General features: G+C 54.0%; 2 protein-coding genes across 2 annotated transcripts; one reads left to right on the top strand and one right to left on the bottom strand.

Annotated features, from left to right (window-relative positions):
- Positions 1-3974: 3974 nt before the first annotated feature.
- Positions 3975-5523, bottom strand: LOC103658634. Its single transcript, XM_008686172.2, has 4 exons — positions 5258-5523; positions 4833-5063; positions 4337-4491; positions 3975-4235 (listed from the first exon to the last, which is right to left on the bottom strand). Exons 1-4 carry the CDS (start codon positions 5391-5393, stop codon positions 4002-4004), a joined length of 756 nt encoding a protein of 251 aa, XP_008684394.1. The 5' UTR covers positions 5394-5523; the 3' UTR covers positions 3975-4001.
- A 104-nt stretch (positions 5524-5627) lies between these two features.
- ADI1 (acireductone dioxygenase 1) lies at positions 5628-15897 on the top strand. The gene is made up of 4 exons (XM_040622859.1): positions 5628-5896; positions 9295-9414; positions 14655-14834; positions 15322-15897. The coding sequence occupies exons 1-4, from the start codon at positions 5777-5779 to the stop codon at positions 15439-15441; spliced, it is 540 nt and encodes a 179-aa protein (XP_040478793.1). The 5' UTR covers positions 5628-5776; the 3' UTR covers positions 15442-15897.
- Positions 15898-18689: the final 2792 nt, after the last annotated feature.

The raw sequence follows: 18689 nt of genomic DNA on the forward strand, positions 1-18689 counted from the left end.
AAGGCAGGGAAGAAGGGAGCTGTTGCCGGTCTCTGAGCCCTGAGCCTGGTCTGGTCTGAGGCAAGGTCGCCTAGCCTTCTCAACTTCCAGAGCCAACACATCTTTGTTTTGTTTGCTTAACAAGCTGGACTCCTGTCACCCCAGCCCGAATACCCAGAATGATAGAGATGAGAGCTGTGTTCTTAAAGCATGAGGGCGTGCGTGTGAAAACCAGCTGTGTAATAATGCTAGGATGCTGGGTGGCCCTCGCTGTGCTGGGCACGCGGTGAGGGAACAGAGGCCGTGGAGGGCCTGCCGGTGTACGACTCACAGTGGCTCAGAGCTGCCCGCCGTCACTGCTCTGCACACACGTGCAGCAACAAAAACGAAGCCCAATTTCTCTCGAGAAAGTGCAGGATGCTTAACCCACTGAGCCACCCAGGGGCGCCTGGGTCAGTTGGGCTTCTGCTTTTGGCTCGGGTCATGATCTCAGGGTCCTGGGATCAAGCCCTGCACTGCGCTCCCTGCTCAGTGGGGAGCCTGCTTCTCCCTCTCCCTCTGCCTGCTGCTCCCCCTGCTTGTGTGCTCTCTCTCTGTCAAATAAATAAAATCTTAAAAAAAAAAAAAAAGAATATCCTGGATGAAGCAGTAAAACTTAATTTTATTAAATCTTGATCTTTGAGTGGACATGTTAATCTTCTCTGTGACAAAATGGGAAGTATACAGAAAGCATCTCTACTGTAAACCAAAGGGTGCCGGTGGCTGGGAGAGAGACCCGTACGATGGACTTGCAAGCCCGACTAGCCACCAGATCACCGTGGCTGTTCCAGCGAGGGGTCCGGCAGACAGCTTCTCACCAACGGACTACGTGAGCCTCCCTTGGCAAAGTCTGGCCGTGCTCAGCACTGTGGCAGTAGCCGGGCACACAGGCTTGGACCAGACACGGGAACACTAAACAAGCCACCCTTATAAGGACAGCGTGACCCTGGCTACGGAGCGAGTGCAGAATCCTCCCTTCCAGAAAAAAATTGTGATCATTTTCTAAGGCTTACCTAGAATCTTCAGGAAGTGTTACGCTTGATTAAACGTGATTCTACTTGCCTTTGTAGCATTCATTTTACTGTTTTTTAACCTAATTCCAATGAAACAGTGACATTCACTCACTGTGCTTCTATCTAAAACGTGGACTCAGGTAAATAAATAAAAGTAGAGAGATACCACTGGTTTTAACCGTTTTCAGTCTCTGCTCAGGCACTGTGACCGTGAGGACAGTATATAGACGTATTAATGTGGTGCGCGGCATTTTGAGATTTCCACCCCCCAGTGTATCAGACCCTTGAGTGCAGGTGGAATGGTGCATCTGACCGCTGGTTAAATTACTGACTGATGGAATTAAGGCCCCAAACCAGTAGACTCTGAGCTAATCAAAGTGGAGATTATCTTTGGTGAGCCTGAACTAATCCGGTGAGGTCTTCTTAGAAGAAGAGATTCAAAGGGATAAAGCCTTTCCTGCTGCCTTGAAGAAATGAGCTTCTATGTTATGGGCAGGGGACTGACGCCTCTTCTGGACACAGAGAGCTGCTCCCGGTCAACAGCAAGGAAGAAAACGGATCTCAGATTTACTGCACGAGTTCTGCCAACAACCATGCTCCGGAAAGGACGCAGCCCCAGTGACCCCTGAGTGTAGCCTGTGGGACGCCGAGCAGAGGAAGAGCCGCTGCGCCCATACTTCTGCCGTGCAGGGCTGTGGGCCCTCTGCCACACTTCTAAGACTGTATCCGTTGAATGCAAATAAAACAGAAGTCCCAAGAGAACATCAGGAGACTGTTCTCCGTGGGTCTCTGACATTCTGCACATCCACAGATGAGATCCTAACTCTTCTTTCCGGGAGATTTGTTTAGCGAATGGCCTTGCAAGACAGACGGAGTGTCTCCCTGGAGCAAGGGCAGGTTGCTCCCTGCCCAGGATCATAAAGGTCTTGGGTCCTAAGCTCAAGGTTCTCTGCCTATAATGCAGCGCACGGAGCACGCGGTGTCTCTCAGCCGCTCGGCGTCCCCTGGCAGGAAATGGTTTTCGGGGAACCTGTCAGAAATGCTGATGGTGGCTCCTGCTGCTGACCCCCACGCTGGGCCTTGCCTCTGACCCAGGAGACCATGTCCTCTGCCAGCGTCGGCGGGCTCCCGGCAGGCCCCCTCCATAGCTCCTTAGGAGGGTGAAAGCTCAACCCCTTCAAAGCTCTGCCCAGGCCAGAGAGTTAAGTCCTTGGTGAGCAGATGAAGTGGTAGTATTATTAATGGGATAGAATGGGGTCAGCACCTTCCAGCCCGATGCCTGTTTTTGTATGTTCTGTGAGCTAAGAATGGTGTTTACACCTTAAAGTGGTTGTTACCATTTTAAATTAAAATAGACTGATCTATTTTCCTTGATTTTGCCTGCTGGCCTGCAAAGCCTGAAAGATCCACTCCCTGGGCCTTTGCAGAGGGAGGCTGCTGTCCTGGTACAGGTGCGTGTCCACGTCCTTCATGTCCCGGCGTCTCGGGGCCCCTGGTCTTCTGCTCTGCCATCTCCCTGCCTGCTGGCGAGTGGGCCCCTGGGCACGAGCGCTGCACAGAGCCGGGATGCATGGCGGTGCGTGCAGGCAGGCTTGCGGTGAGGGGGACCATCTGTCTCTCACAACATCTAAACAGATTCTTCCCAAGTCGCCTACTTTAGGGTGATAAATTCTGGTCGCAAAATGTATTTTTTGGCTGCTGCTAGCTATTCTTCAGGAAGGAGTAGTTCAATTTCAAAAGACTTCCCTTCAAAGGAGGAATCCCGTGGGCCAGAAATGGGCCTATGAATATAATGAGTGCTGTTCTGGTCTGAGTCTGCCTGCTTGAACCGGTTCTGGCCGCAAGTGCTGGGCTCCATGACAATTCTTAAGGGCATCCCAATGCTCTTGCTTTTCCAGAGTATGCTGTTTTTTTTTGTTTTTTTACAGCATAACACAGCTCCCTCTCTCCTCCCCAATAGGAAAAAAACCACAAAACCCTGCTTAAGATGGAGGCCCCCACATGGTGATGCAGGATTGTCGGTGCCACGGCCCCAGAGGGCACTGGAGGCACTGTTCGCATTCCAAGAAGCAGTCATTCCCCGGGCTGGAGGACAGCAGCCTCGCCAATTCCCGCACCGTGTTGTTGCGTAACATCTGCAGGCTTTGGGGCTGGCTCCCTGGCTCAAATCCCAGACTTGCTCCTTCCTGGCCACGGGACCTCGTGGGCCACGGGAGCATGTCACTTTTGTGTGCCCCATCGTCTCGTCTGTAATGCGTGGGTGGTAAGTCGCGCCCCCTTGCTTGCAAGGCTGGCTGAGAGCGCACGCGTGAAGCCCCTGTAGGGTGACCCAGCACGCAGCATGGTTATTTCCGCGCCCGGGATCTGGTTTGCGTTAGGAGAGCAGTTGCAGTAAGGCTGCGAAGACTCCATGCAGTGTTCTCTTCACATCCTTTCCATGTTCACTCAACAGACTTTCCTTTACTGCCTGCGATGGACCAGGCACTGGTCCCTGGAAGACTGACGAGACACACCCTGACCCCAAGACACAAGTTGTCATGGGCAATACAAATTCATTCATTCAGCAAGCCCCATACACGTGGGGCTGACAGTCCCAAGGTGCAGGCGGACATTAGTCAAATCACTACACACCAGCACCAGTGTAGCAGGGGGGCCTCCCCAGAGGTGTAGGGAGGGGTCAGAGGCCTCTGCAGGGAGGGGAGATCTACGCTAAGAACAGGACGCATAGGAGGACATCGGGTTCAGATGCTGAGAGGCAGGAGTGTGTGGAGGGCAGAGGACAGGCAAGAGGGAGAGGGGCTGGAGAGGTGGTCAGGAGCCAGGGCAGTCAGGAAAGTAGGGTTAAGCAGACAAGGGACAAGATCCTGTTTGTATTTTTTTTTTACTTTTTATTAAAAAAAACTTTTTTTTAAAGTAGGCTCCATGCCCCGCGTAGAGCCCAATGAAGGGCTTGAACTCATGACCCTGAGATCAAGACAAGCTGAGATGGAGTTGGCCGCCCAACCGACTGAGTCCCCTAGGCGTCCCCATTTGTGTTTTTAAATACGTGCTCTGCAGAGATCGGCTGGCAGTGGTGCCCAAGTGGGAGCAGAGGTCCATTTCACGGGTCAGTGTTAGCAGGCCGAGAGGAGGCAGAAGGAGCTGGGATGAAGTGAGTGTATTTGTGCTGTTGCGAGAGGATCTGCTGCTCGATTTGGCTGGATGCTGAGGGTAAGACGGAGGAAACAAAACTGCTAGACTTCTGGGTTCGGGCACTGGGTGGTTGGTGCGGCTGTTGGCAGGAATGGGAAGGGCTGGGGAGTGACCTGTCTGGATGTGCAGGGAACTGAGTTCCGCTTCCGCTGAGTTAGGTTTGACATCAGTGGTGATGCCGAGTTCAACACCTGGTCAGGTCTCAAAAGAGGTCCAGGCTGGAGACAGATGTGGAAGTCACCGCGTATCCTGGACTCTATGAGGTCACCTGGAGTGTGTGTGGATAGAGGACAGGACATGCCACAACTTTGTGGTCATGCCAAGAAGAACCAGGAGGGAGCTGGAGGGAAGTGAGAAGGAAGTGTTTCAGGAGGGGAGGGGGCAGCTGTGACCTAGAGCAGAACAGAAGTGCATGATTGGATGTGGCCACTGGGGGGTCCTGGGTTAGGTTGTGAGAGCAGTCTGCAGGGAGGGGTCAGCCTTGAAGCTTTCCTGGTGGGGCGAGATCCCCATCAGAGACAAGATCATGAAGCCTTGTCGTGAAGCGCAGGAGAAGATGGGCAGTGATGTGGAAGGTGTCCCCCTGGGGGACAAGCACCGGCTGGTCACCTGAGGACTGGAGAGGTGGGGGCTCTCCACCAGATGTGGGACTGCAGCAGCTCACGGACACAAAAGCTGTGTGCTTCGTGCACAGTGGTTCCCGGAGTTCAGAGTGGGCTGCAGGCTCTGGAGATGTGCTGTCAGGTCTAGTTTCAATCCCACGGGCTTCCCAGTTACTTGATGCCCCGTTAGAGGCTGAGCCGGATGGCGAGATGATCAGATCTTTTCCGGTTGAATGATCTGAAAAAATGAAACTTTTCTTTTCTAATCTGCTAAACAGATGATTAATTCAAGGAATGGGAAGGGCAAGTTTGCTTTTCCTCCCCCAGAACATAACACCATGCGGAAGGGAGATGGGCAGTTTAACAACGGAGGGCAGGGCCGACTGTTGATACTGCAAAGATGGGGGAAATGGAGAGCACGCGGTAGCCTACCCTGGGTGACACCTGGGCCCTCTGTGGTGACTCGACCGGACTTCAAGCCACGCTGTGCCCCACGTGGGTCGCGTGGGTTCTCTGGTGGTTGAGTGGCATGAACTCCGGTTCGCCCAGAGCCACGCTTTCCCCCCATGAGACGGGCTCAGAGAATGTTCCAGCCTAACATTTCCGTCCGGTAAAATAGAAATCCTTTCATGTCAGTAGTGTTTCACCCGATTGTTCTGGTCAAGATGACCTCTGGACCCCCCTCCCCGCAGCTGCCTCGCCCCGCCCTGCCCCGCAAGCACTCGGGGCGCGCTGGCCCCCTCCTCCCCGCAGCTGCCCTCCCGTCTCGCCCCTCCCTCCGCCGGGAGCACCGCCCCGCCCCGCCCGGCCGCCCCGGGATAAGGGTCCTCCCTGCGCGGCTCGCCCGAGTTTCTTCCGCCGCCTCCTGCAGGCGCCGGCCAGGGTCAGGGTCAGGGTCTGGGGCGGGGGCGAGCGGGCGTGCAGCGCTTGCTCGCGGAGACCGGCTCGGCCATGGTGCAGGCCTGGTACATGGACGAGTCCGCCGACGACCCGAGGCTGCCCCACCGCGCCGAGCCCAGCCGCCCGGTCGGCCTGGAGCAGCTGCGCCGGCTTGGGGTTCTTTATTGGAAGGTAGGCAGGGGCAGTCCCCCCCACCGGGTCCCCCGTGCTCCCCGCACGCCCCAACTTGCAGCTAGTGGGGACCGCGGCCGGGACAGGGCCGGAGGGTGGGGAGAGGTGCTGCTCATGCTCAGTAGGAGGGCCGGATGGTCGGCGACGCCCGGGGCATAGTGCACATGCTCAGTAGCGGCGCCGGGAATCGCGACCTGGGAGGGGTGCGCATGCTCAGTAGTGGGGGGCGGGTGGCCCGCCTCCGGGGCATGCTGCGCTTGCGCGGTTTTAGGCGCTCGGGGCGCCGTGCGCATGCTTATCGTCGTCGGCGTACTGGCCGTCCTGCGCGTGCCCTGCAGTCGGGCGAGGGCGGGAGTCGGGCGCCCCAGGTGGCCTCCTGCTTGGGGTCTGTGGTCTGACGGGGTGCGCTGGGCGCGCTGTTAGTGGACTACACGGGGCGAGAGCGGGGCGGGAGACCTTGAAGACCCTCCCCAGGACCCCTGTGCGGTGGGTGTCCTGTGAGGTGCGCAGTCCTCCCCCGCAGGCGGCAGGTGCGCGCAGGGGTGCGGGGTGGAGGGTCTCCTCCCGGGGAACCGCCCTCACCACACGCGGGCTGCAGGGCCCCAGCTGCCCGAGCCCGCTGTGGTGTCTGCTCCCACGGCGCGTGCTCCACCTGGGGCCAGAGTGGAATGAACCCCGGGTTGCCTGGACCCACGCTTCTCCCCCGTGACACCGGCTCAGAGAATGTTTCAGCCCAACAGCTCTTTAGACCTCATCTGGTCCCTCTTAGAGGAGAAGCGAGTCAGTCTTCATGGTGCCTCTGGTTGAGTAGTGCTAACTTTGTTGTTGTTTTTAAAGAGTGTCCCCCCCCCCCCCCCCCGTATTTTTAAGTGATCTCTACAGCCAGCGTGCGGCTTGAACTCAGTGCAGGCTCTACCGACTGAACCAGCCGGGCGCCCCTGGTAGTGCAAACTTTCGAGATCAAACTGCCACGGGCGCCCGGGCGGCTCAGTCGGTTAAGCGTGGGCCTTGGGCTTAGGTCGTGATCTCAGGTTGATCTCAGGGCCCTAGAATCCAGCCGAGGTCGGGCTCCTTGCTCAGCGGGGAGTCTGCTTCTCTCTCTCCCCTGCTGCCCCTGCTTGTGCTCTCTCTCTCTGTTTCAAATAAATACAGTCTTAGAAAGCTGCCAGTTATTTCACCAGCAAAAATGGGTTTATTTAGTAATAGCAGAGAATTGCAATCCAGTATACGCAAACCACAGCAAAAACTATAGGCAAGTTCCCCTAATAAATGAAAATAAACAGTCTTTTATTAAAAAGAGGGGGTGGAGTTGAGGGGGCTGTTATAACAAGTCCGCCGGAGCAGTGGCTTCTCGTTAGCTGGGCTGTGCTGGGCGCAGGAAACCTTCCTTGCAGGTGTGAAGGGGCATCCACCTGCTAGGTGAGGCTTTTCCCGCTGGTCTGCAGCTGATGCTGGGTGTAAGGGCTCCCCCTGCTGGCCTCCTGGCTCTTGTAAACAGGGTTCCTTTCCTTCACGGTGGGCGGAAATGAAGCCCGGCTAGCCTCCTTGGCATTAAAAGGACTTCTCTACTAAACCCTTTGATTGGGGCCTGTGTTAATTTTTACAGATTATTTATCTTTTTCCCAGGCTAAGATTTAACACTTAACGTACTGGAAAGTACCATCTTTGAGGCAATCAGATGGTATATAATGTCTATTATGAGAGGGAAATAAATTTTGTTTTATCATAAAATCAATTTATCTGCAATCTAACCAGTCAGAAGAGTCAAGTTACTGCCCTTTGGGGGTTTCATTGTGCTTTTTAAGAGGAAGAATGAGATATTGATCAACTTGTGATAAAATACCATGTGATAAAATACCAAAGGATAAAATACCATGTTTTAAAAGGCATCTTTTAGTTATTCTGTGGGGTCAGACCCAGTTCCTCCTACCTTCTAGTTCTGCCCTGGATAAGTCAAAGGGCTGTCAGAATTAAATTATGTTTAGGGATGTCCGGCTGGCCCAGTCCGTGGAGCATCCAACTCTTGATCTCAGGGTCATGAGTTCAAGCCCCATGTTGGGCATGGAGTGTACTTAAAAATAAATAAGTAAATAATGTTTACTCTGTGGCTTTCGTGTCCTGTGTGTTTTTATATACTTCCTTCATAATAACTGTTCTTGATCAGTGGGAACAAATGGAGCAGTTTTGCACGTCTGCTATCAGTGACACAGCAGAGTGATCGAAAGCTCTGTCTCATACACACAATTTGAAGTTAGATTGTTCTAGTGTGGAGCAGTGCTGTGCACATCCTGAGGTGGATTTGATAGTTTTGGGAGTCATCTTTGTAGAAATTAATGTATTGATGACAAGTACTTTAAGATATTCTGGAGTTTGCCATTCAGTAGTTATGATAAAATGTGCATTTAAGGGACGCCTGGGTGGCTCTGTTGGTTAAGCGTCTGCCTTCGCCTCGGGTCATGATTCCAGGGTTCTGGGGTTGAACTCCGCAGCAGGCTGCCTGAGCAGGGAGCCCGCTTCTCCCCCTGCCTACTCCTCCCCCTGCTTGTGCTCTCTCTCTCCCATAAATAAATCAAAAGTTTTTAAAAATGTGCATTTTATTGCAGCATACTGCAAGGTATGCTAAATTCATTGCCAATAGTTTGATGTAGGAGTGCAGATTAACTCTGGCTGGGGTCCTAGGGGAGTGCTTCATGACAAACATGTTAGAATGGGACTTTGAAGAATAGATAGGGTTGTGATGCATGAAAATGATGGAGATTTCTAGGTGTAGGAAGCTGTCAGGAGCAAGGGTGTGGGTATGTGAAGCGTCTTTTGGAGAGTAGGAAATCCTATTTGGTTTAGAATGTAGATTAAAAAAAAAAAACAAACAGATGATAGGGACAGAGTAGAAAAGGCAACTGGGCCACTTGATGGAAGGCCTCTCATCCCAGTGTAATGAACTTGGGTTTTATCTGTAGGCATCAGTCATTTCAGCCCAGGGAAACAGCTGACCAAAGGGATGTCATAGGGAGATTGGTTAGACCTGCAGGAGATTGGTGCTGGAGGAACAGGACTGGGGTGGAGGTGGGGTTAGTGACCTTGGACAGTCTTGGCCATGGGTGTTTCACCTGGGCTCCTGTCAGTGGGACTGGAATGGGGATGTAGAGTCCCCCAGGAAGAACTGCCGGGGAGAAGGGAGGCAGGGATTAAGTACAACTGCACTCAGTAGCTGTAACGGAGGGTGGGGAAACCCTCCANNNNAGTAGGGAAAGGGGGGAAGGAAGGTTAGTTTGCACTTGACAGTGGACTGGAAGATATATTTGGAGTGTAATCATGTTGGAGATGCAGAAAGAACATTTCTTTGTTTCCTTGCGTTAATGTGACCTCCTTTTTGTTGTTGTTTAAACTCTAATTAATAGTTGGATGCGGATAAATATGAGAATGATCCAGAATTAGAAAAGATCCGAAAAGAGAGAAACTATTCCTGGATGGACATAATAACCATATGCAAGGATAAACTACCAAATTATGAAGAAAAGGTAAGGTAACTCTAAATTCTTTGAAGAGGGGAATCGTTATATTCACTCCTATTAGTATAAGCTTCTCTTTGTTGTTTCTTTTTTCCTTTTTTTAAAGATTGATTTTTATTTGAGAGAGCAAGTGGGGGGGGAGGGGCAGAAGGCAAGGAAGAGAGAATCCCAAGCAGACTTCCTACTAAGCAGGAAGCCAGACCTGCGGCTGGAACTCCCAACCCTGAGATCACAACCTGAGCTGAAATCAGGAGTTGGATGCTCAACCGACTGAGCCATCCTTCTTCTAATTTCTTAACGTGGTTGCTGAGGTCACTGACTTGCAGCCTTCTTTTTTTAACGTAGGTGTTTAGTGCTGTGGATTTCCCTAAGTCCTGCTTTAGTGGCATCACACAAATTTCGAATGATTTTCATTTTCATTCAGTTCAGAATACTTCCGGATTAATTTCCTTTTTGATTTCTTTGACCTATGTGGGTTTTTTGTATGGGTTAGTTTCCAATTATATGGGGACTTTTCCAGAGACTTTTCTTTTATTGCCTTCCAATTTAATCCCACTGTAATCAGAGATATATTTTATAAGACTTGAGTCCTTGTAAATATATTGAGCTGTTTTATGGGCCAGAACATAGTTTATCTTAGTGAATGCACCACGTGAGCTTGAAAAGAACGTGTATTCCGTTGCTGGTTGACTCATTCTATGAATGTTGATTGGTGGTGCTTTTCCACAGCTATTCCTTTCTGATTTTCTGCTAGCTGAACTTGTTTATGGATGGGTGGTGTTGAAATCTCCAGCTAAAATGGTTGATTTATGTGTTCTCATTCTGTTAGTTTTTGTCTTGGGTATTTTGACATCTGTTGTTAGGCGCATACATGTTCAAGATTGTCCTGTCCTCTTAGAGATTTGACCATTTTGTCATTACATGATATCCATCTTTATCCCTGATGATTTTCCTTGTTCTGAAGTCTGCATTGCCAGAATTAATATAGCTCCCTGAGCTTTCTTTTGATTACTGTTAACGTGGTGTATCTTTCTCCAGAAGTTTGCTTTTAACCTATTTGTGTCTTTATTTTAAAGTGGGTTTCTTGGAGTGCTTAGGTGGCTCAGTCGGTTGAGCATCTGCCTTCGGCTCAGGTCATGATCCCAGGGTTCTGGGATCGAATTTCCCATTGGGCTCCCTGCTCAGTGGGGGGCCTGCCTCTCCCTTTTCCTGCTGCTCGCCCTGCTTGTGCTCTCTTTCTTTCTGTCAAATAAATAAATAAGATCTCTAAATTCTGGCTCCAGCACTTACTTGCTAGGTAACCTTGGGCTTCAGTTTCTGAAATGTGTGTGACGTCCCTGTCTGGTTCTCATGCTTGCTTTGTCTCTAGAGATGGATTTTTCCTTAACTTTTAGCACGGCCTGTTATTTTTGGTTAAAGCCAGAGTGTAGTGTCTGTTAAGAGGAACTAAGGCAAGTCGGCTTTTGGTGTGAGGGTTTGTGTTATCTGGGTGGGACTTCCGTTTGCTGATGCTGGTGCCAGGGGTTTGGTTTCCTCTGGTTTCCTTGTTTTTCTTCTCCCCGGGGTCTTTGTTTCTCCAAGCACTCTTCCTCATATAGATTCTGTGTCTCACGGCTCTTCCAAAGCTTTAAATTTTCCTTAATAACTTCACTATTACTCTTCTGGACCCCTGTCGTGCAGTCACCTGTCGGCGGGAGAAGTGCCCTGTGATCTTACAGTGCAGTCTAGTCTTGAGTGGGCTTGGTTCTTCTGTTGTGGCCTTTTCTTTCTCCCTTTAGGCTGGAGGGGGCTGGAGGTGGCCTTCCCGCAAGTCAGATAAGGCTCTGGTACGGTTGGTTCCCTGGGAGTACTGGCCTTTGGTGTGCAGGGTGTTCTGGAAGTAGTTAAAAATGGCTCCTTTCCCCTCCCATTGCCTGCAACGTGAAAGGATATTTCTGGGATCTTCATCATGAGAACCTGGTGGGGTTTCTAACTGTAAAAGGGACAGAACTGTGGGGCTCCCCTTAAACCCCAGGAGTTTTTCACTTTCAAGCTGGTGCACACTCAGCCTGCCACAGTTTGCCAGGATGACCGGTTGCGTGTTGTACCAGTTTACCCGCTCCAGGGGGCTCTGTGTCCTCTGTCTCAGAGCTCAGGGTGGCATTTATCCTGTGACCTCCGTGCTCTGATGGATCTAGGGAAGGTCACCGAGGGCTCCCTCTACCCAAACTATTCTTCCGTAAGCTTGGATGTCTTCTGCGTGTGTTTCCGAGAAAGGAAACAGGCAGGTGTACCAACAAATTGAAGTAAGCACCAAAGCAGTGCGAGAGCACGGACGCTGTAAACGTTCACGCGTGGTGTGATTGCTGTCAGCTTATTCCTGCCGGTCAGAGCACGAGTGTTGCAGTACCTTACAGGATGGGGTCATTTCTCACCGAGTGCCCTAACGAGTCAGGAGTTCTCTCGGATTCAAACGATGTGCTTTGCCATGAATTTTAGATTACCCATCTTAGCAGTGCTTTTGTCTTTTTTTTTAATTTTTTTATTTTTTTACCAAGCGGGAGGGGCAAAGGGAGAAGGAGAGAGAGAATCTCAAGCAGGCTCCACAGTCAGCACAGAACCCTATGTGGGGCTTGATCTCACAACCCAGGATCATGACTGGAGCCGAAATCAAGGGCGTCTGGGGCGCCTGGGTGGTGCAGTCGTTAAGCGTCTTCCTTCCGCTCAGGGCTTGATCCCGGCGTTCTGGGTTCAAGCCCCACATCGGGCTTCTCCGCTGGGAGCCTGCTTCTTTCTCTCCCACTCCCCCTGCTTGTGTTCCCTCTCTCGCTGGCTGTCTCTCTCTGTCAAATAAATAAATAAAATCTTAAAAAAAAAAAAAAGAAAAAAGAAATCAAGGACGTTCAACTGACTGAGCCACCCAGGCGCCCCAGCAGTGCTTTGTCTTATTACATCGAAGGGGCTCGTGTGCTGTTAACGTTAGTAATTGTATTCTCTCCATCGTCCTAGTCCTCCAGAATAGCTTCTCTCCTGGAAGCAAACTCCCTTGCTGATCCAGGCTTCTTTCTCTCGTTTCTCTGCAACAGACCTTCACTATCTAATTATGTTGTTTGTGTTGGGTGTCCTCATGATCGGATTCGAGGGATGCGTTTTGGGCAGGAATCCTGCACAGAAGGTGTTGTGTCTGCTCGGTGCACCCCGCTGGGAGGCCAGTGTGTCAGAGGACCCTTCCTGGCTGATCGGAAGCTTGGTTACGTTTGTGTTGTCAGGTTTTTCATGGTGAAGTTACTATTTCCCCCTCATAACTAAGAAGAAATTTGTGGAGGGTTACTTTGAGTCTGCAAACACCCTGTTTCTTCTCAAACTTGCCCTCTGTTTGCAGTGAGTCTGGACGGTTCCTGCCTGAATCCGTCACCGCTCTCAGGGTGGTAAGGATGGTGACCTTCTAGCTATCATCTAGTATTGACCCCCCTCTGTGGGGAGAGGCTGCCCGTTCCGTTCTGTGGACACCAGTGTGGGCTCATAGAGTCTTCCTCGAATCATGGCGGGCATGGATTACAGGCCAGCGAGTAATTTTGAGGTTCGGATTGCCCCAGACGGAGCAAGTAGGAGCCTAACCGGTTCCTGTCCTCTTGCCAGATCCCCACCATTGTCCTGAGCACCTTTGTCCTCGCTGGGTCCACGTGCGCCAGGCGCCTCCGCGTGCCCTGACCTGGCCCTGGAATCGGCCACTCTTCTTGGTACCTGTCACTGGTACTTGGAAACCTGGACAGGAGTCCTCGTTGCTCCTGGGGGCCGTTGCCCCAGGTCCTTTCAGGCAACGGGGCTGTGAATTCCGTGTGTGAGAGAGAAATCGGTTTGAGCTGATGCCTCTCATTCCAGTCAACTCCACAGGACTTTCTCTCGCCCTCCCCCATTCAGTGCGTGCCCCTCTCTCATCCCACCGAGGACCCCGGCCCCTGGGCCGTCCGCATACTTACTCGTTTCCCTCGCTACACGCTCAGTGCTTTCGGCCTGGCTGCTCCGCCCGCCCATCGCAGACGGCGGCCCTTGAGGGGGCGGGAGCCGGTGTGCAGGTCCCTCTCTCAGACTGAGGACGGAGTTGAAGTGACACGGTCACAAGTTACTCAGGTCAGTGCGGTGTAGGTTTTCCGTCCCACGCTCATCTTCCTCGTTTAGGATTACAGAAACACAACAAAGTTCTAGAGTCTCACGGTGCCAGAAGGGCCACCCCCTCCCGCATCTTCGCCGCGCCGTTCCCATGGTCCGACTGTCGACAGGGTCGTGTCAGCGTCCGGCTGTGACGGTGCTCGTAGACGTTGTTGACTCTGCGGCTCTCTGGCGCTGGCGTCCGAGTTCTTTCCAGTATTTCACACTCCAGCAGAGAGGAGCCTCTGTGTGGTCGGAGGCGTAGCTGCGGGGTCCGTTCGGGGAAGGGGATTGCTGGGCGTGCGAGTCAGTGCACCTGCAGCTGGCCGGATCGCTCCCCCTCGGGGCCGTGACGCCTGCGTCACCACAGCCTCCAGCATTCAGGACAGGTGTTAATGTGCTCTGCTCTTATTGTAAGTGGCCACTTTCCACATATTTAATGGATTTTCCGGAAATGTGTAAACGTATAAGGAAAGCTTCAAACACGCCTGCGGGGAGACGCTAACAGTGCGAGTAGAGACAGTTCGATGATGTCGTCTTGGTGTGGGTACAGGGGTATATACCGTAAAATTCTTTCAACTGTTCTCCGGATTTGAGTATTTTTATCCATTTTAGGGGGGTAAGGACTTTTTGGAAGATGAAAGATTTAAACAAATGGAAAGTGTTTGTTTATGGAAACGGTGACTGCCTTTCTCAGATGTACACGGGGCTTCTGACCTTCTGGTGTGATCTTTGTGACGACCGTGTGTCGTGTGAGGCGCGAGACGACTGCAGTGCGGGTGAGGCCCGTGAGGCTGCCCTGCGCGGCAGGAAGGGAGCAGGAGTCCGGACGTGGTGGCGTGTTGACCGCGCAGCTCGGCTGCGTGCCGTTGGGCAGGTGCCCGGCCCGTGTGGGCCCCGCTCCCTCGAGGGTCACGGGGAGGACCGAGAAGGTTGCCGGCCGCGGAGGTGGGTGTAAGCGCTCGCTCGCGTGCGGGCTTCTGAAGTTGCTCGAGCGCCCGCGTCCCGGCCCTGGTCGTCGGGTGTCCGGTGGGCCGCAGAGAACCCGGCCTCGGGGCTCGGGCCGCGCTGGGCCGGGCGGGCGCCGGGTGCGCCTGAGACGGCCTGTCCCCGCCGCCCAGATTAAGATGTTCTACGAGGAGCACTTGCACCTGGATGACGAGATCCGCTACGTCCTGGACGGCAGCGGCTACTTCGACGTGCGAGACGCGGAGGACCAGTGGATCCGCATCTTCATGGAGAAGGGCGACATGATAACTCTCCCCGCGGGGATCTATCACCGCTTCACGCTGGACGACAAGGTAGCGCGCGTGTCACTCGTATGCGGCCTGTGCACGGGGCCGGGGCGGGGCGGGCGCCCTCGTTTCCCCGGCTGGGCCGGCCCGGCGGCGAGGCGTTCGTCCGCGCTCTTGCGCCGCGGGTGGTGCGGGTCCGCGCGTCGTGCCCTCGCCGCGCGCGTCAGCTCATGAGGGCGTCGAGCCGCGGGAGCGGGAACGGCATTCAGGCGGGATTCAGGCGTGAGGCCGCGGCCATGCCGTCCTGCGGGGTGTGCAGCGCTCACGGCCCTGCGGAGTCGAGGCTGCACCGCGGCGGGGTTGGCTGCGCGCCGCCCGCAGACGGCGGGTTACGGAGGGGTTCAGCCCCGCACCCCGCGCAGAGGCTGGCTGTGCGAGCGCGGGGGCTGGTGGCCCCGGGGGTCGGGCCGCTCGCGGGCGGCGCAGCCGCGGCGGGGGCGCCAGCCGGCCGCGGTCTCGGCAGCCGCTGAACGTCCCGGCGCGTCTGTTCCAGAACTACGTGAAGGCCATGCGGCTGTTTGTGGGCGACCCCGTGTGGACGGCGTACACCCGGCCCGCCGACCACCTGGAGGCCCGGGGGCAGTACGTGCGGTTCTTGGCGCAGACAGCGTAGCGGCGTCGGCCGATCGCGGCGGAGACCCGCCCTTCCTCCTCCTCTCCGTCGTAGACGTGGGGCTGGCGAGCTCTCCTGGCAAGATTGTGGGATCGCTGTGCTTAATGAAAGGAGCTTTATTATAAAAGTGATTTTTCCGTGGAAGCAACTCTGGGACTGTGGACAGAGCACGTTCATCTCACCTAATTCAAGGTCCGCCCGAATGGGAGTCCCGGCCCGCGTGTTGAAGCGCCAGGCTGCGCCCTCCGACCTGCTTCCTCGGCTGTGAGCAGGTGTCCGCCCTGCGGTGCCTGCCTCGTAAGCAGGTGTCACGGGGGACGACAGGACCGGCCGGAAAGAAGACGACGCTTTTCTCCCAAAACTGGGTGGGAAGTGCTGTCGGGGGCGGGCTCTCCCCTTACTCAGAGTTGCTTATGCCAGTTCCTTGTTCAAAATAAAGCAGCTGCCTTAATTTTATAGTCTTGGTTTGCAGTCCTTATTCAGGTACACACAGCTCATTAAAATCACTGTTTAGATGTCATGGTCGTGGTCGTTCGTACGTGTATATAAAGAATTTATATTTTATCTGCATTAGCATTTGTTCACTGAAATTTCTAGGTTGATGTCCCTGTTAACTCTTTGACAACCAAGTTTTTTTATTGTTACAGGAAAACTAGTACATTATCTTTTTCCTCAACAATTCCAAGATACAGTTTTCCCTAATTTATTACAATAACAGGAAAACCCCAAATCAACTTCATGTTTTGAAAGGAAGACTGTTTTAAGGATTTTTTAAACTGGATTAAAAATCTTTGTGTTAAAATTCCACATGGGTCTTGGGAACGTGTGTCCACAGCACAGAGGAAGCTCCAGTCTTTAGATGGTTAGGTAAACCGAGTTTAGGATCGGAATGTGTGCGGGCAGCATGAGGACGGTAAGGGGCGGCCCCGGCTGTGTCCGCCCCTGATGGGGAACGGGGGAGGCTCCTCCCGGGGTGGCAGTCCCGCGTGGTTGCGTCGCTCGTCCAAGGTGAATGTCGGAGAGCACGGATCCTTCGTGAAGGCACCAGCCTTGGCTCTGAGACCAGAATCTTCCCAGGGAGCACGAAGGACGGTCCTCCCAGTGGAGCGGCTCTTGCTCGGCCATCTTCACGCTGGTGTGGTGGTCACTTCAGAGAGAGAGAGAGACGCCTGCTTGCTGAACAAGGTCGATCTCCACGGGTGTTACTTCGCAAACGTGTCCTTTCTAAATTGTTATTTTTTATTTTTTTTTTTAAAGATTTTTTTATTTATTTATTTGACAGAGATAGAGACAGCCAGCGAGAGAGGGAACACAAGCAGGGGGAGTGGGAGAGGAAGAAGCAGGCTCACAGCGGAGGAGCCCGATGTGGGGCTCGATCCCATAACGCCGGGATCACGCCCTGAGCCGAAGGCAGGCGCTTAACCGCTGTGCCACCCAGGCGCCCCTCTAAATTGTTATTTTTTAAAGACTTATTTATTTGAGAGAGGCAGCGTGGTGGGGGGTAGAGGGAGGGAGAATCTCAGGCAGGCTCCCCGTTGAGCGCGTGAGCTGGATGTGGGGCTCGATCTCATGACCCTGGGATCATGACCTGAGCTGAAACCAAGAGTCAGTCACTCAACTGACCGCACCCCCCAGGCGCCCCAAATGTGTCCTCCTTTTAAAGGTGCGGAGCACTTACTGCCGTGGTGTTACGTGGCTGGGACACGGATCTGTCGAACCACGTGGAAACACGCTCACGTGCAGCCTCCCACGGGCTCACGTGCTGGCGCCGTGAAGAAAGCTCGCGTGTTCCTTAGGCCTCTGTAGGCTCTGGCCGCTGCGAGCAGGGCCAGCGAGGTCTCAGGCCCTGGCGTGGGGCTCCCGATGACGAGGCGGGCACGAATAATCCAGGCGCTTGTCAGCCTCGAGTCTAGATCCGGATTCGCCCTTCAGCCCCAAGATCCTCTCCCTGTTCGGAATCTGGCCCGTATGGCTCCCGAGTGCCTGCGGCGTTTCACCGCCTGGTTGCCCTTGTCCACGGTTCCTGAGTGAGGGGTCCTCTCCTCCCTCTGGTCTTCATGCCCCTCCTGCCACCTTCTCGGTTCCCATCCTTGCAGGGATGAAGGAAGAGCCGGGGCCCGGGGGGGGGGGGGGGGCACCGCCTCCGAGAAGCCAGGGGCCTCGGTGAGTGTTGCTAATTAGACCAGGCAGAGGGGCCCCTGGGTGGCTCAGTCCGTGACGCGTCGACCTTCAGCTCACGTTAGAGCCCACCTCCCTGGGGTTTAAAATATCTCCTCATAAAGCTGGCATAGTGGCTTCTGGTCCGTCTAGGGAGAGAAGAGACCCATCGGCACAGTGCGCTGCCTTGGCCACTGGGCCCTGTGCCTGCCGAGCCCACAGGCCCATGGCGGGGTCCAGGGCAGGCGGCTCCTTTAGTTTCCAGAAGGAGCCAGATCAGGATTACGCGCTTTGGAGGCTGCAGGTCCCGAGCAGAACCGATGGCCTCTGGTACCCACCGTGTTCTGTACGTCTCAGGAGCCGTCTGGACTCGAGGGCAAGCTTCTGCAGCGTCCGGTCGGCTGCCGGAGCAGAACGCTGCAGGCTGGGGCTTACCACCCAACCTCGGTTTCCCGCAGTTCTGGAGGCTGGCCATCCGAGCTCAGGGTTCTTGCAGGGGGCTGCCTGCTCGCCATGTCCTCTCGTGGTGGAGGGGGAGATGGCTCTGGAACGGTGCTTCTCCGCGGACACTAATCCCATTGCGGGCTCTGCCTCCTAACGCCATCCCCCGGGATTCAGGCCTTCACCTGGTAAGTTTGGGGGAGCATACGTTCAGCTCACCGCACATGGGCAGCAGAAGCTGAAAATCTTCTCTTTGGAAATTTGAAATTTAAGATCTTTCTGTTGGTGAGAACACCGGCCTCTGCCTCCAGGCTGTCCACCAGGCCTCCATGAACAAAAGAGTTTCCACCTGGCTGCTAGAGAGGATGACTCATGCTCTTAATGAGAAACCCCAGCAGTGTCATTTATCTTGACAGGCATGAGCCCTTAATCTCGCTGACAAAATTGAGGGGAAAAGCTCCAGTTTGAAAAATGTCCAAGTGGTTGTGTGTGTGCGCGCGTGCGCCTGCACCCAGCCCAGGACAAGGATGCTGGAAATTTCCCAGCTGTCCTGCCCGTCTGTTTGGCCCCTGAGGATGGAAAGGTGGCCTGTGGGAGGGTGGAGCTGTGTCAGGGGGCTGGGGGGGGGGGGACAGGGTGCACTGGGGGGC

This window comes from Ursus maritimus, unplaced genomic scaffold (assembly GCF_017311325.1).
Source record: "Ursus maritimus isolate PB19 unplaced genomic scaffold, ASM1731132v1 scaffold_6, whole genome shotgun sequence".
NCBI lineage: Eukaryota > Metazoa > Chordata > Mammalia > Carnivora > Ursidae > Ursus > Ursus maritimus.

Excerpts from the sequence above, each read along its gene's own strand:
- LOC103658634 (XM_008686172.2), bottom strand. The coding sequence starts at position 5,393 with ATGGGGGGAAAGCGTGGCTCTGGGCGAACCGGAGTTCATGCCACTCAA. Across the intron at positions 4,492-4,832 it reads CCCACCTCTCCAGTCCTCAG|GTGACCTCATAGAGTCCAGG; the intron begins GTGACCAGCCGG and ends CACACACTCCAG. Across the intron at positions 4,236-4,336 it reads TTCCCTGCACATCCAGACAG|CATCCAGCCAAATCGAGCAG; the intron begins GTCACTCCCCAG and ends TCTTACCCTCAG.
- ADI1 (XM_040622859.1), top strand. The coding sequence starts at position 5,777 with ATGGTGCAGGCCTGGTACATGGACGAGTCCGCCGACGACCCGAGGCTG. Across the intron at positions 9,415-14,654 it reads TACCAAATTATGAAGAAAAG|ATTAAGATGTTCTACGAGGA; the intron begins GTAAGGTAACTC and ends CCCGCCGCCCAG. Across the intron at positions 14,835-15,321 it reads GCTTCACGCTGGACGACAAG|AACTACGTGAAGGCCATGCG; the intron begins GTAGCGCGCGTG and ends CGTCTGTTCCAG.